General features: G+C 36.0%; 1 protein-coding gene across 2 annotated transcripts in view; it reads left to right on the plus strand.

Annotated features, from left to right (window-relative positions):
- ANK2 (ankyrin 2) overlaps nucleotides 1-13223 on the plus strand; it is a 279598-nt gene that overhangs the window by 44245 nt on the left and 222130 nt on the right. Inside the window, exon 2 of one of the 2 annotated variants that reach the window (XM_087962978.1) lies at nucleotides 5926-5987. The exons of the other annotated variant lie outside the window; for it this stretch is intronic. Coding sequence (XP_087819104.1) covers nucleotides 5967-5987 — 21 coding nt within the window. The 5' untranslated portion in view covers nucleotides 5926-5966. The remainder of the gene's footprint in view (nucleotides 1-5925; nucleotides 5988-13223) is intronic. 2 annotated transcript variants of the gene reach the window in all.

Consider the following 13223-nt stretch of genomic DNA (forward strand, 5'->3'; position numbering starts at 1 on the left):
ATATATAAATAAATTTAAATGTATATTAAATTATTTATATATTTTAAAGGCTACACTACAGCACATTGTAGATCCAACTTATAGGTAGCACTTAGCACTTAGACTTGTAAACTGCTTTATAGTGCTTTACAAGTACTAGTACATACAGTTTTTGTACTTGCATCAGGAGATTAAATATTATATTTTTCAACCATCTTAATAGTTTTAAAATGATTTGAAATATTTTATGACATATTGTTATTCTTCATTTTAGTGATACTTCAAAAAGAAAGAATCCATGTTCTTCATTTTCCTGCCCATGATATTCCAAGAAAGGTTGGAGATTAAATGATGATCAGGGAAGAGTAGAATTAGGCTCCTCAATCCATGACCTGATTAAATACAGCTAAAGGGAAACAGAACTAACTGAATGAAGAGAGATAATATGAAATACTGGAAATGTCAATATTCCCTGGGATCGAGAGGTAGGCTATGGAACATCTTATAGATGCTTCTATAATTGATGTATGGAGTTGTCACTAAACATGACTACCAGTTTAGGTAGCTATGAGTAACTAATGGTTTTCAGGGCTGTTTGTTGCATCTGGGATGCTAGGTAGGATATTTTGCCTACTGTTTGAGTGAAACTGTGGAGGAAGATGATTGGTTTCTGGTCTGTGTGAGCTTTCTAAATAAACTTGGTTGGACCTCTGGAATACACTGTCATTGGTCTCAGATGACAGAGAACTTCTTGTGTTTAAATATTATACTAATAGAAAAGAACCATATAACTGCTATTCCTTTAGTGAATTCCTATTGAGGTATTTTTACATTCAGAAGGATTTTCATATTTAGAACATTTAACTCTCCACAATTATTTCACCACTGATTCTTAACAATTAATTCTCATTCTCAACTTATTACATACCATATACATCTTTCATCAAACCAGGCTGATTTCAATTAAACCTAACTATGTGCTAGAAATAATTTCAGCTGTCTATAGTAGAAATTTCTGGCTATTAATGTTAGGGTTGCACATTTTTGCATGCACGTTTGTTTGAGGTTGTAGAGAGCTGAGTATTTACAGAAATCCTGCTTTGCATCATGATAATTAAAGAAGACAGCAGAGATTTGAAACAAGGAAATTCTATTTGATGGGCAAGGCCTGTAATGGCTTATAATATGTTTAATCAGACTGAATTGGCCTGCTTCGTATCCGTGGGTAAAATCTATGAACATTGTGGACATCTTATTTCAAAATGTATGTTAAAAAGAAGATGCAGTAATAAACAGTTTAATTCTGTAATGGAACCACTTTAGGACAACTTATACCTACACAATTCCTTGAGAACAGATCACATGTTAAAGCTAAAGAAAATTCTAAAAATAAAAAAAAAGATAGAGATAGCAAAAGTAAACCAAAACCAAAACCTTACGAGCAGAAACCAAATATCCACAAGGACTCCTGAATGGGACTGAATGAAATGACAATTCAGAGGGCTCTGCAGGATCCAGAAATAATATTGATAAAAGCAGCATTGCACCATTGCAATACAACCCTGATAGGTTGTATTGCAATGGTGCAATGCTGCTTTTATCAATATTATACAAAAGGGGAACTGATATTCCCCTTTTGTATGTACATTCAATGTAAATATGCATGTACAAACAAGTCAAAACTTGCATTGCAATGTTGCAGTGCTACTTTTGTCATTGGCTTCTTTTCCTTTTATCTTCCCTGTGGATGAATGCCTCTGTCAGCAACACCAGCTCTAAGATGAGGTAGTTTATTCTTCTCTAAAAAGTTCAAAAATCATTACAAAAAACCTTTCATAAAGTTAACTATTCCTTTAAAATTCTCCTATGAAAATACATTTCTTAGCAGCAACTGAGTCATACAATTTTTTTATATCTTGATAAACAGAAAATGCTGAAGACACAACAATTAGTTGTAGGGTGAGTTTCATTGAATAGCTTTTACTTTTGAACTTTTCTGAAATTAGAGCTGAAAAGATTTTGTTGTTGTTGTTTCCATTTGAGTGTTTTCAACTTTCATGACAAATATATAAATAGTCCTCAATGGTAAAGCATGGGTATCTCCAAAAACCCACAGTATTTAAATATGAGGTAGGTAATTCCATCAGCCACGAGACATTTATTTATTATTTGTTTGTTTGTTTGTTTATTTATTTATTTAATATTGCTGCCTATTTGCCCATGGCGACTCGAGGCGGCTTACACAATGTAAAACCATATTTAAAACAAAAAATAAGAATAAAAAACAATAAAAACTAACAAAGAGAATCAAATAAATTAATAAAGTATAATAGAACAAAATCTGGAAAAAAAGAAAATAAAAATAAAAAATCACCCCCAACTCCCACCCCCTGCCCTGATGACAGCAGATCATTTGATGGTTCTGGGTTCCCCAGATTTTATCTTCCAATATCTTATGAGTTTTGAATTAATACTTTAGAATTAGTGTTAGAAGACATTCCAGTGAAATATCATTCACTTGTTTTGTGTCAAATTATGACATACCTTTTATGATGACCCAGGGCATGGCACAAAGGAAACACAGTCAAATAAGCAAGAAGAGCCCCTTTAATACCTCCAACTTTGCCCCCAATGTCCAGGTTACCTGCGGCTGGAGAAAAAAACTCTCCCAAGAACAGTCTTTAAGTGGAGGAAATTCAGTCTGAAAACAAAGTACATACAAACTGTAAACAAAAATCCACATAAACCATGCTGCAGCAATTAACTTGACAGGGCAGGATAAGGAATTCTAGGCTTGAAAGGCCAACAAAACACACACAGTTGGGAAGATGCCAGGAACCCAGATAAGCCTTGACAATAACAGATAATTCACGATTTGCTTCCAACAACTTTGCTGTGCGTATCTTTCCTTTTTAAACACTGTGTTCCCAGCTGCAGCTAATGAAGGGAATCTGGGCCCTTTCCTTCCCCGTAAGCCACGCAACTCACATTGCTCCCTTCTCTGTTCCTCCCTGCATGCCCTAGGATGAAGAGGGGGTGGTCCTGAGTCTTCCTCTGAATTCCCTCTGCTTTGCTCTATCCTTTTGCTCTGCCCAGCCAGCCTTTGCCCTTCCGCAGTTTCTCCCACAGCCAACGGAGCCACACTCCCACTCCCTGTCAGCTGCTCAGCCTCCCCCTCAGAATCAGATTCTGACAGGAGCATTACACCTTTTGTCTTCGTATTGGATATTCAAAATGGTATTGATAGATTAAAAAAAATAGGTATCTGCTAGTGTCCATCTGCTGAAGGGGGAAAAAAAAGACTTGTTTTAAAATAAGTGCTATCCACATTCCATCTTTGCAGCTTTTCATAATGGATTACTGTATATAAATACAGAGTTAGTCCTTGTCTGGAAACCATGGTTCTGCTTGCCTAAAACATGTTAAATGTCAGAAACCTTTGACCATCTATGAGAGTTTAGGAATCTGGTATGATTGCTTAATTTTTTTTCATATTTCAGTATTTTTACATGAGATCTCAGGCTGAGACCAAGATCTTGGGTTGGCCATACCCAGACTCTGAAGTGTTACTGATCCCAAATAGGAAAGCATAAAACAAGCATTGAATCAAACACATTTTTTAAGATATAGGGCATTTTAAAACCATAAGAGCTTTACTTGGCAGCAATAGCTATTTTTAAAGGCTTGACCAAATACAATTTTTTCCCCAAAAGGAATAATGGGGTCATTCAAAGCCTGAATAAGAAAGTCTTACAGGCAATACTGCTTTTGTGCAGTAGGTGTGAAATTTTGGTTATTTGCATAAGAGTTCTTTCAATTTAGGAACTATGCCAGTCACACTGAGAACACTTTTTATGTTCTTTTATTTTGCCTGTATTTGTTCTCCTGTATTGCTTTGGGGGGCAATTATAGACTCTTTCCTTCTTCCTTCCATTCTGGTCAAGATATCTGAATGCAAGATATATCTTGTCATCCCCAGAGCTGTCGCAGGGATAAACATTTTCTGGGGAGGTGTATGTTTGTGTTTTCGAGACAGTTTTGACTCCTGGCAACTGACTGGACAAATCCATGAAGTTTCTTGGCTACATTTTCGGAAGTAGTTTGCTATTGTCATCTTCTTAGGACTGAGAGGGAATAACTGCCTCAAAGTCACCCAGCTGCCTTTGTGCCTAAGACAGGACCACAACTCACTGTCATCTGGTTTCTAGGTTGCTGCGTTAACTACTACACTGGACTGGCTCTGGGGATGACAGGAAAGTATATATGAACGTAGTCCTAGCTATTGAAATCTCAACTATGTAACTACTGCCATTGATGATACATGCATTTGACGTCATGCCTCGATTTGAAGTGGCTGTACACACAGGCACAAGCAGTCAAGAATAGCTTTCAGGCAGAGCTGCTTTAAACTTTTTTGAAGAAAGATATTTATTTATTTTATTTTATTTTTATTTATTTATGTTTGTCAATTGCTTACAAGATACTAGGTATAAGTAAAAACATAGTTATGAATACATGGATACATATAAGAAAAATAAAAAAATAAAAGAAACAATAGGACAGGGATGGTAGGCACGTTGGTGCGCTTATGCACGCCCCCTACAGACCTCTTAGGAAGATACTTCGTTGGTGTCTTGGCATGCTGTGAATCACTTTATTCAAACACTTTGCTCAATTGTATGGGAACATTGCAGGCATGATGGTCTCCAATGTGTGGAGTGTCACAAGGTTCAGGTCCTTTTTCTCCCCTGCTCTGTATCTCCCAGTGGCTTCATATAAGGCCACTGCGAGAGACCATCCTGATGATTTGGGGTATGTTATCATCAGTGAGTGCTCAAGGGTAGATGATGCTCCTAGGTCACATTTTACTGATGGCAACACAGTTAATCGGGTAGCAGACAGAAAGCACGCTGTTTCTGCCTAGCAGCATGAGAGATCACAGGGACTGTGGGGCCATGGGGAAGGTGCAGCAGCCTAATGCCAGGAGCACATGGTCTCAGGCGCTTGTTAGGGGAAGGAAGGGAGAGAGGGAGGGAGGGCCCCATCCAAGGCTGCAAGAAGTTCCCATCTCAGCTTCATTCATCTCTCGTTCTTTCCCTCCCCTATGTCACAGCTTGCCTGGATGTCTTCTCCCTCACCGCCCCTCTTGCAGCCTTTTGTAGGGATTTGTTTTCCTTTTTTTCGGTCTCTTTTATTTTCTTTTTGAATAAACCCTACTTGTCAACTTCTGACAAGCAAAGTCAATGGGGAAGCCAGATTCACTCACCAGCCATGTTACTAACTTAGCAACTACAGTGATTCACTTACAACTGTGGCAAGAAAGGTCATAAAATGAGGCATAATTCACTTGACAACTCTCACTTAGCTCAGGAATCTCAAAAGTAGTTTTGGGAAAATTGGCTTGATGTCAGAATTGTGACCAGTGCCCTAACACAATTAAGAGTCTCAAGCTATTTGGCAATAAAAATCCAGTCTTTTATAAGGAGCACCATGTTAGCATTACCTATGTGAAGCCAACTCTGACTTCACCCCCTTTGCGCCTTGCCTCTGACCCTGTTTCCCCCTCCCCACAAAGTATGTCACCCATCACATTCCCCAATAAGGTAATTTCGTGGGTTGTGGAAGTTACTCCCTCCAGGCATTGCTGGAATCCGTTGGAGATGGCCTTGACTTGCTTGTCCATACTGCGTCATGTTATGACTGAAGAGTAATTACTTGGTGTAGCTACAAGGCGCAATTTCCCATCCCACTGCCTATGGCAACTCAGAAGCAGGTCAGGGAAGCTTCACAAGTTGACATAGCGACTGAAATTTTCAGCTCAATTATGGTCCTAAGTCAAGAACTACCTGTAAAACATTTCTTCAAGGTTTGTAATATATATTCATTGAGATTGAAGCATATTCTAACAAAGTTCTAAAGGTCTAATATGTGTCTTTTCTGTTCTAGGTAAGTACTGAATGGAGATATGAAGAATTGGCATATTTCCAATGACCACCATGTTGCAAAAGGTACCCTGGTATTTTATTTCAACAGCCACCAAGTTTCATGAAGGAAACTTCAGCAAGCATGGTTGAAATTGCTGCAGATAACTGCTAATATTATTTTACATTCTGGATAAATAAATGCAATTTTCTAATTTGAATACCATATTTAAGCAATCATAATTGTTGCAGTTTCCTGAAGTAGTTCTTGTATTAATTTCCTTAATGGACTAAATTTAATTGCATTCTTCAATCATTATAGAAATTTTGAAGCTTATGAAAAGTCCTGTTTATGAAAGAAAAATACATTCTTGGCATCATACATTTCCAAATAAAAGGGGATGGTATTGATAGAAAGTTGAAAGCATAAATGAGAACCATAGAAAAATTGTTGCTCAGACTCCAGAAATAATGTATGGTTTACAAGGATATAGTTATAATGAAATAGAGATTGGATTCATTTAGTTGTAATAGTGTCTTTTATTATTTTCATTGTGTTTCAATGGCTTATAGCAGCTTTCTTCAATCTGGAAATGTCTGGGAGTCTCAATATTTTTCAAGAATGTCCAATAGGAGAAAGTTATAATATAATTTCTTTATTATGCATGTAAACCAATACTTCAGAGTGTTTTATAAAATTAGCAGATTTACCATCATGCATGATTCCTTCAATATATTGCATCGCTATAACCTTGGAAGAACCAAAAGGTTTATTGGCTGTTTTCCAGATTGATAAATCTGTGTCAGCCAGAAAATGGCTTCAGAATGTAAGTGCTTGATGTAATATAACATGATTTGCAACTTTAAAAAATCTTGACTAAATTTTGTTTTCAGAATTTCTCATTCTAACAATTAAAAATACAGTATATATAGAAGAAACATTTATTCAGCACTTTTTATTTTCTTATTCTGATAAGATAATAAAACAAGTACTTTGCAAACTATATATGAAAACTGGCATCCTGGTTGACACTCCAATAGAATATTGCATTTTAAGATGCATTAAAAAAGAACTAGATTAGATTGTCAGTTCTGATATATTAAATTTCAGTCACAGGATGCTTTTAAGGAAAGAAGGAAAAGCAATTTAAGGGACATTGTGAGCAACTGTAATGACACAGGCGTCTACCTAGGAGGCATAAAGATACAAAAAAATGGTTTCTTCCTCTTCTGCTACTGTAAGCCAGGAAACAAAGAAGATTTAGGATGTAACCTGTAGGCTACACCTGTACAAAAGTATAATCTAACCCAGATTATTAATGAGCCTCGGTGGCACAGTGGTTAGAGTGCAGTACTGCAGGCTATTTCTGCTGACTGCCAGCTGTCTGCAATTTGGCAGTTCAACTCTCACCAGGCTCAAGCCTTCCATCCTTCCAAGGTGGGTAAAATGAGAACCCAAATTGTTGGGGGCTATATGATGACTCTGTAAACTGCTTAGAGGGCTGTAAAGCACTGTAAAGCGATATATAAAAGTGCTGTTGCTATTGCTGTTAATAATACTGTACTAAGAATGAACTTTATTTGGCCATCCAACTTGTTCTGTGCTTCTAAACTGTTTTCTTTTGGTAAAGTAACTAACAGACCAGAGTATATCCACAGTGCCCAGGCAGGTTGTGGGCAGGGCTATCTAATTTCTAGCACATTGAATCCAATCAATGTTTTTCTTCTAATCCCAATCATCAGAATTTTGATTAAGATTGGTTGCTGCACAACTTTGCATAGCCATCTGGGGCAGCTAGAATTAAGCTGCCCACTAATAATCTTGATAGCCTGCCTCCTATTCAAAGTGGCCATCGCATTTCCTATGATCTCAAAGCTTATTACATAACAACTGCTATTCTTCTTTGATAAAGATTTCTTTAAGTTCTTAGAAATCTTGATGTACATAGAACATTAGTTGAGTTAAAATATCTAAAAATGATAATGTGACATTACTAAGATATTTTAAAGATATTCTAACTTATGTCTTAAAATCTTTAAAGATTTTAAAGATTTTTTTAGTTTTTATATGCAATATATTTTAGGATCTTATATATGGAATTTATGTAAAAATAGAATTCATGACTTGGGAATTGAACAAGGGATAGCTTAAATGATTAAAAATGAAATTATATTTATTTGTTTCAAACAATTTTATCTAATGCTCTGACATACTGCTAACTCTATGGAATCTAAAAAGCCTTCTTTTTGAAACGCATCATTCTGAAGTATCGTATCTCACCATTTTGCAATGGTAATTAGTTTCTCATTTTCATCGCCGTGCTTCAGTTGAGATTATTAGATTTAAAAGCCTGCTCACAGGATGCTATTGCAGAAATGGATGTTATTCAATATTGTTGAAACAAGATAGACAGATTATGGTCAAGCATCTGGGATTAGAGTAAATTTCTAAATGAAGAATTGAGAGTGAACCACTTCAGATTTTGTATGAAATTATAGTACCGGAATGGACAATTAATTCCATAGAGAAAGCCAATTTTGAATATTTCTAAAAAAACAGACATGAATATAATGGTGAATATAAATTAGGTTTCACCTAATCTATATTTATCATTATGTCTTTATTACACTTTGTGTAAAATTTGTGTTATGTTAGATATAAATCCGTCCTTGAGGAATCAAACAGGAACAAAACGGGAAGATATATTCATGGATAACTTTGGTACCATGGGAGTCAGTAATCTGTGCACAAGTAGAATTATAATATTCCTCCTATAAATAAAGCAAGATTTTTATAATATATAAAAATACAAAACCACATTGGGGAGAGATGGCTTAGATCAAATGAAAAGAAACACATAAACACTAGACTCCAACCAAGTTACTGATACTTCTCCAGTGTCTCTCTTCGTATTATTACATGACTACAAGAATTTTGATTCAATTGTGAAATGGATCACAAAAGACTTAAATTCTATAAATCTATACATAACAACAGAGGACCATCAACACTGCTAAAATCCATTGAGTGTTCAGTGTAGCCTTTACTTACAGCAATAAATACTTCTGATACTTTAGTTTTCTGCCTCATCATTATTCTGCATTTAGTCAGATTTGATATTTAGACATTGCTCCATTTCCCTGCAGTTTGTCTGTTATGAAATAGATTAATCCGAAAAAATGTTTCTACTTCCCATTTTACAATATGTGATTAGCAAAAAAAAATTTCTATATATAAATGATGACAACAAGATAACTTTGGATATATCTTGTAGCATTCATACCTATCAATATCTTACGCCAGAAATTGTTATTGTCATCAGCTAAAAATAGAACTGCCCTAGGGGTAGCTATTTTTAATGAAGTCCTGACTCATTAGATTTCAGGCCTGGCTGCAAGGACAGGTCACAAATGGGTCTTGAGGACTTGTTACATGTCAACAAAAGCAAATTATCATGTTAAAACGAATTACAATATATATTACATGTTATTTTGTTTAGATGATTTAGTTTTCAAAACTGTAAGGTGATGATGACAACCTATGGGAGAGGCTCCCGTGAATATTAGTTTGTGGTAGATGATGCATGATGATTGCTCCTTGTTGACATGAATTATTCAGAAGTTTTATGCTATTATGTCAACAGCTACTTTATTCACCTGGCTGCAGGTTGATAAATTACCTTGCGTATAGCTTCTGAGTTCTCAGGCAGATTGCAATTTGGCTGCTTTTGGCAAATTTAGAGCTTTCAGAGAGTTATTACTGTTCTGCATAATGTAACGAGTCAAGAAGATCAGGTTTGTTTCCACTTTTCACCGAACAAAGATATTCATGTCTAGAACAGTTCATTTAATCTAGATGACCTTCCCAATGTTGTCCAAATCAAACAATTTTATAATTAGGGTTACTAGATTTACTAGATTTACTAGATTTGATTAGCAAAAAGAATTCCTGAGTCAGAAAACACTTTGTGTTATTTAAATAAGAGTTTTGAATCTGTGTCACAAACAACCCTAGGATTTCACAAGAACTAAGGGGCTTCCATGGTAAAAAAGCACATGTTGGAATGTTCACTTGGAGAATGGAGGAGCATGAGCAACCTGGTTTCCCAGGAAACAATGAAATGGTTTTTAAGAGTTTGCATAGTCCCAAGCTGGATGAAAGGAGGAGCAAGAGTTCAGGATAGTCATACCCTAAACTAGATCAGGCTTGTCAAACTGGCAGCTTGTGGACTGGATGCATCACATGCAGGCCATGCCCACCCTGGCTCTGCAAAGGCAAAAAAATCATGATAAGTCACGATACGTCACGTGATGCAATTGTGTTTGACACCCATGTCCTAGAGCAGGCATGTCAAACTCAAGGCCCGATGGCTGGATCCAGCCTATGGGGTACTTAGATCCGGCCCACAGGACAGCCCTGGAAATAGCAAAGGATCAGCCTCTATTGCTCTGCCAGCAAAAATAGACCTTGGGAGGGCTGCTCCTTTTTACTGGCAGAGAGTTGCAGAAGGCCATTGCAGCTGAAAACGGAGCTTGGGAACCTGTTTTTGCTGGTAGAGGGTTGCAGGGTGCCGTCGCAGCTGAAAACGGAATTCGGGAACCCGTTTTCGATGGCAGAACACCACAGGCATTCCTGACCCAAATGACATTGAGCTGGTCACGCCCATCCTCACCATGCCTACCCTGACTCCCTGAGGTCAAATACAACCTCGATGCGGCCTCAATGAAATTTAGTTTGACAGCCTTGCCCTGGAGTCTCTGAAGATTATAGCCCAAATCACTTATTAGGATTATTTACAAATTGGTACTGAAAACAATGCACAGGAAGCACAAAGGTGCATGATAAAAATGGATGCAAAACTTCAAAGAAGCAATTACAGTGGATCAATGAAAGGCTTATAGGACAAAAATCAATAAAATTTACTCCAAGCTACAATTTGAAGGAGGATGTGGCATTTCTACAATGCTATAAACAAACGATTGCCAAAAACAAAACAAAACATAGAACAATTGTAGAAAATGCCACAATAATCAAAAGGAACATTTTCTCACATGTGGTGGTTATGTAAAAACCACAAAAGTACAGGAAAGAAATATATCAAAATATTTATAAAATGCTAAAGAGAAAATTTGAATTGAAACAATATATATATTTATTTGGTATAATTCCAAAAGCATCAATGAAAGATATAACAAATTTACTAAGATACTGTAGATGTTGACAGCTGCAATATAAACTTGGCACAACACTGGAAAAGAGAAACCTTGTTGATGATATTTAGCTTAAACTAAAATGGAATATGCTGCTATGGCAAAATTGTATAATAGAGGTTTAACCAAATTCAAGCCAGAATGGGTCCTTTATATACAACATATCTCACAGCAAGACATGTTTATATAATTAGAATATGGTTTCTAGGACTTAAACAGAAATATGGTTTCTTGGAATAAGATTTCCAAGTCTTACGAACAGAAACTGCCAAGAATCTTTAAGTTAATTAATACTTCAGTGAAAAGTATTGATGTCCAAATTGCAGTCAGCAGCTGGGGACATAAATGAAAGGGAAGGAGAAAAATGTATTATAGAAAGGTTTTTCATAATCCAGATTCAATAGCTATTCCAAAGGAGTTTCCAGTACCAGCTTTGTCCAGAATACTCTTGCACAGAAACTCATGGTCATATGATTTATAAGATACAAGTTGCACGGAATGCTGAATGAACACGCATGGTTTTCCCACTGGATCTTATTTTCTGCAAGGCCAGTAATAATTGGGACAAAGAAGGAATACTTTCATTTCACTGCTGTTTTTAATTTAGCCAACAAGGGCCCTACAGCATGATTATCTTTGCTATGACTGTTGAAGCAAACCTATCTAAGAATTATAAATATTTATTTATTTTTAGTAGTTAAGATCAACAATTTTAGTTTAGATTAAGCACAGGTAATTTAACATGTAAGCTGTATTGTGGGAAATTTAAAAGCCACTGAAAGGCAAAATTTATTGCCATACTGGTAAACATCATTTATTATTGATAATAAGTTATCAATAATAATACAGAACAGAATTATATTTGGACATGAAGATAGTGATTTTGCTTTACTGAAGAAATAATAGTTCTTATTCAAATCTGATGCTTAGTAGCAGTATTTTCTCTTTCTCTCTTTATAAAAAGAGCTATTTCTTAAGGACTGATTCTGATTTATAAGCATTTCATTTATAAACTCTGATTTTTAAGCAGAGCTATATCCTTCAAAAGTCATCTATATCTATATTTTACGTCAGTCTGAATATATTACTAATGCAGATCATTAGCTGAGTTTCCATTATTTCAACAGCATAACGTTCAGTCCATTACTTGTAAACTATAGAGGATACTACAAGATTAGAATGATCTCACTGGCTTTGTTTTGGAAGAAAATGGTGTAACTCAACAAACTGCCTACAAACATTTATCCAGAATGCCAATTAAACAAAATTTATTAACCTTTCCATGTCTAGCACACTAGTCATCAATTTATCTTCATGCAACAAAGTGTCTGGATTTTCTTCAGAAAATTACCTATTGGTGGCATCATTAATCAGTCAACACATTTTACCCTTGACCGTGTAAAGAATGGTGTTTAAAAGCACCAAGACCAAATATTTTATCCTTCAGATTTCAAAGGATGTAATGTATTTTTCTCGCATCTCCCACTTTCCCTCACCTCTTTATTTCTGTACTTTAGTGAAGTATGCTGTTTTCCACCTCATTTTGAGATAGTTATGAAACATACAGCTGAGTTCCAAAGCCTGCACAGTCATTCATCCATTTGCACTTCCAGTCTAATCAATTAGCAGATTGCTGACGGTAAAGACTTTGACATGAATATGACTGTGTGGTCATTTTGGCAACAACTATGCAAGTGATTTACTATTGCCTGCTTCTGTGATTTTGTTTTTTGTTATTTCCCAGATTACCCTTCAATCCTGTTTATACCAAACAAATAGGGATGGAAAATAGGTAGAATGAAAAGCAAACTGCTAGGTTAGTTTCTTTTATATAACAAGGCGAAGTTTTTTTATAGTGCCAAAACATAGGCACAAGTAAACTGGACTAAATTATGGGAGAGACTGTAGACAAATGACAAAAGCAATAATTGTTATAATTGCCAGGTCTGCAGGAAAATAACTTATTAGTTGGTATAATCCAACCTCCTTCAACATGGGCTCCCCCAGGTTTGTAACAGTCAACTTGTAAGAATTCCTTCATCACCCAAAATCATTGCTGAGAATTCTGAGAGTTGAAGCCTACAGATTTTGAGAATTGCCAAGAGTGGGAAA

This window comes from Notechis scutatus, chromosome 4 (assembly GCF_049901735.1).
Source record: "Notechis scutatus isolate UNSWTSFEM ecotype Mainland chromosome 4, rNotScu1.2, whole genome shotgun sequence".
NCBI classification, from domain to species: Eukaryota; Metazoa; Chordata; class Lepidosauria; order Squamata; family Elapidae; genus Notechis; species Notechis scutatus.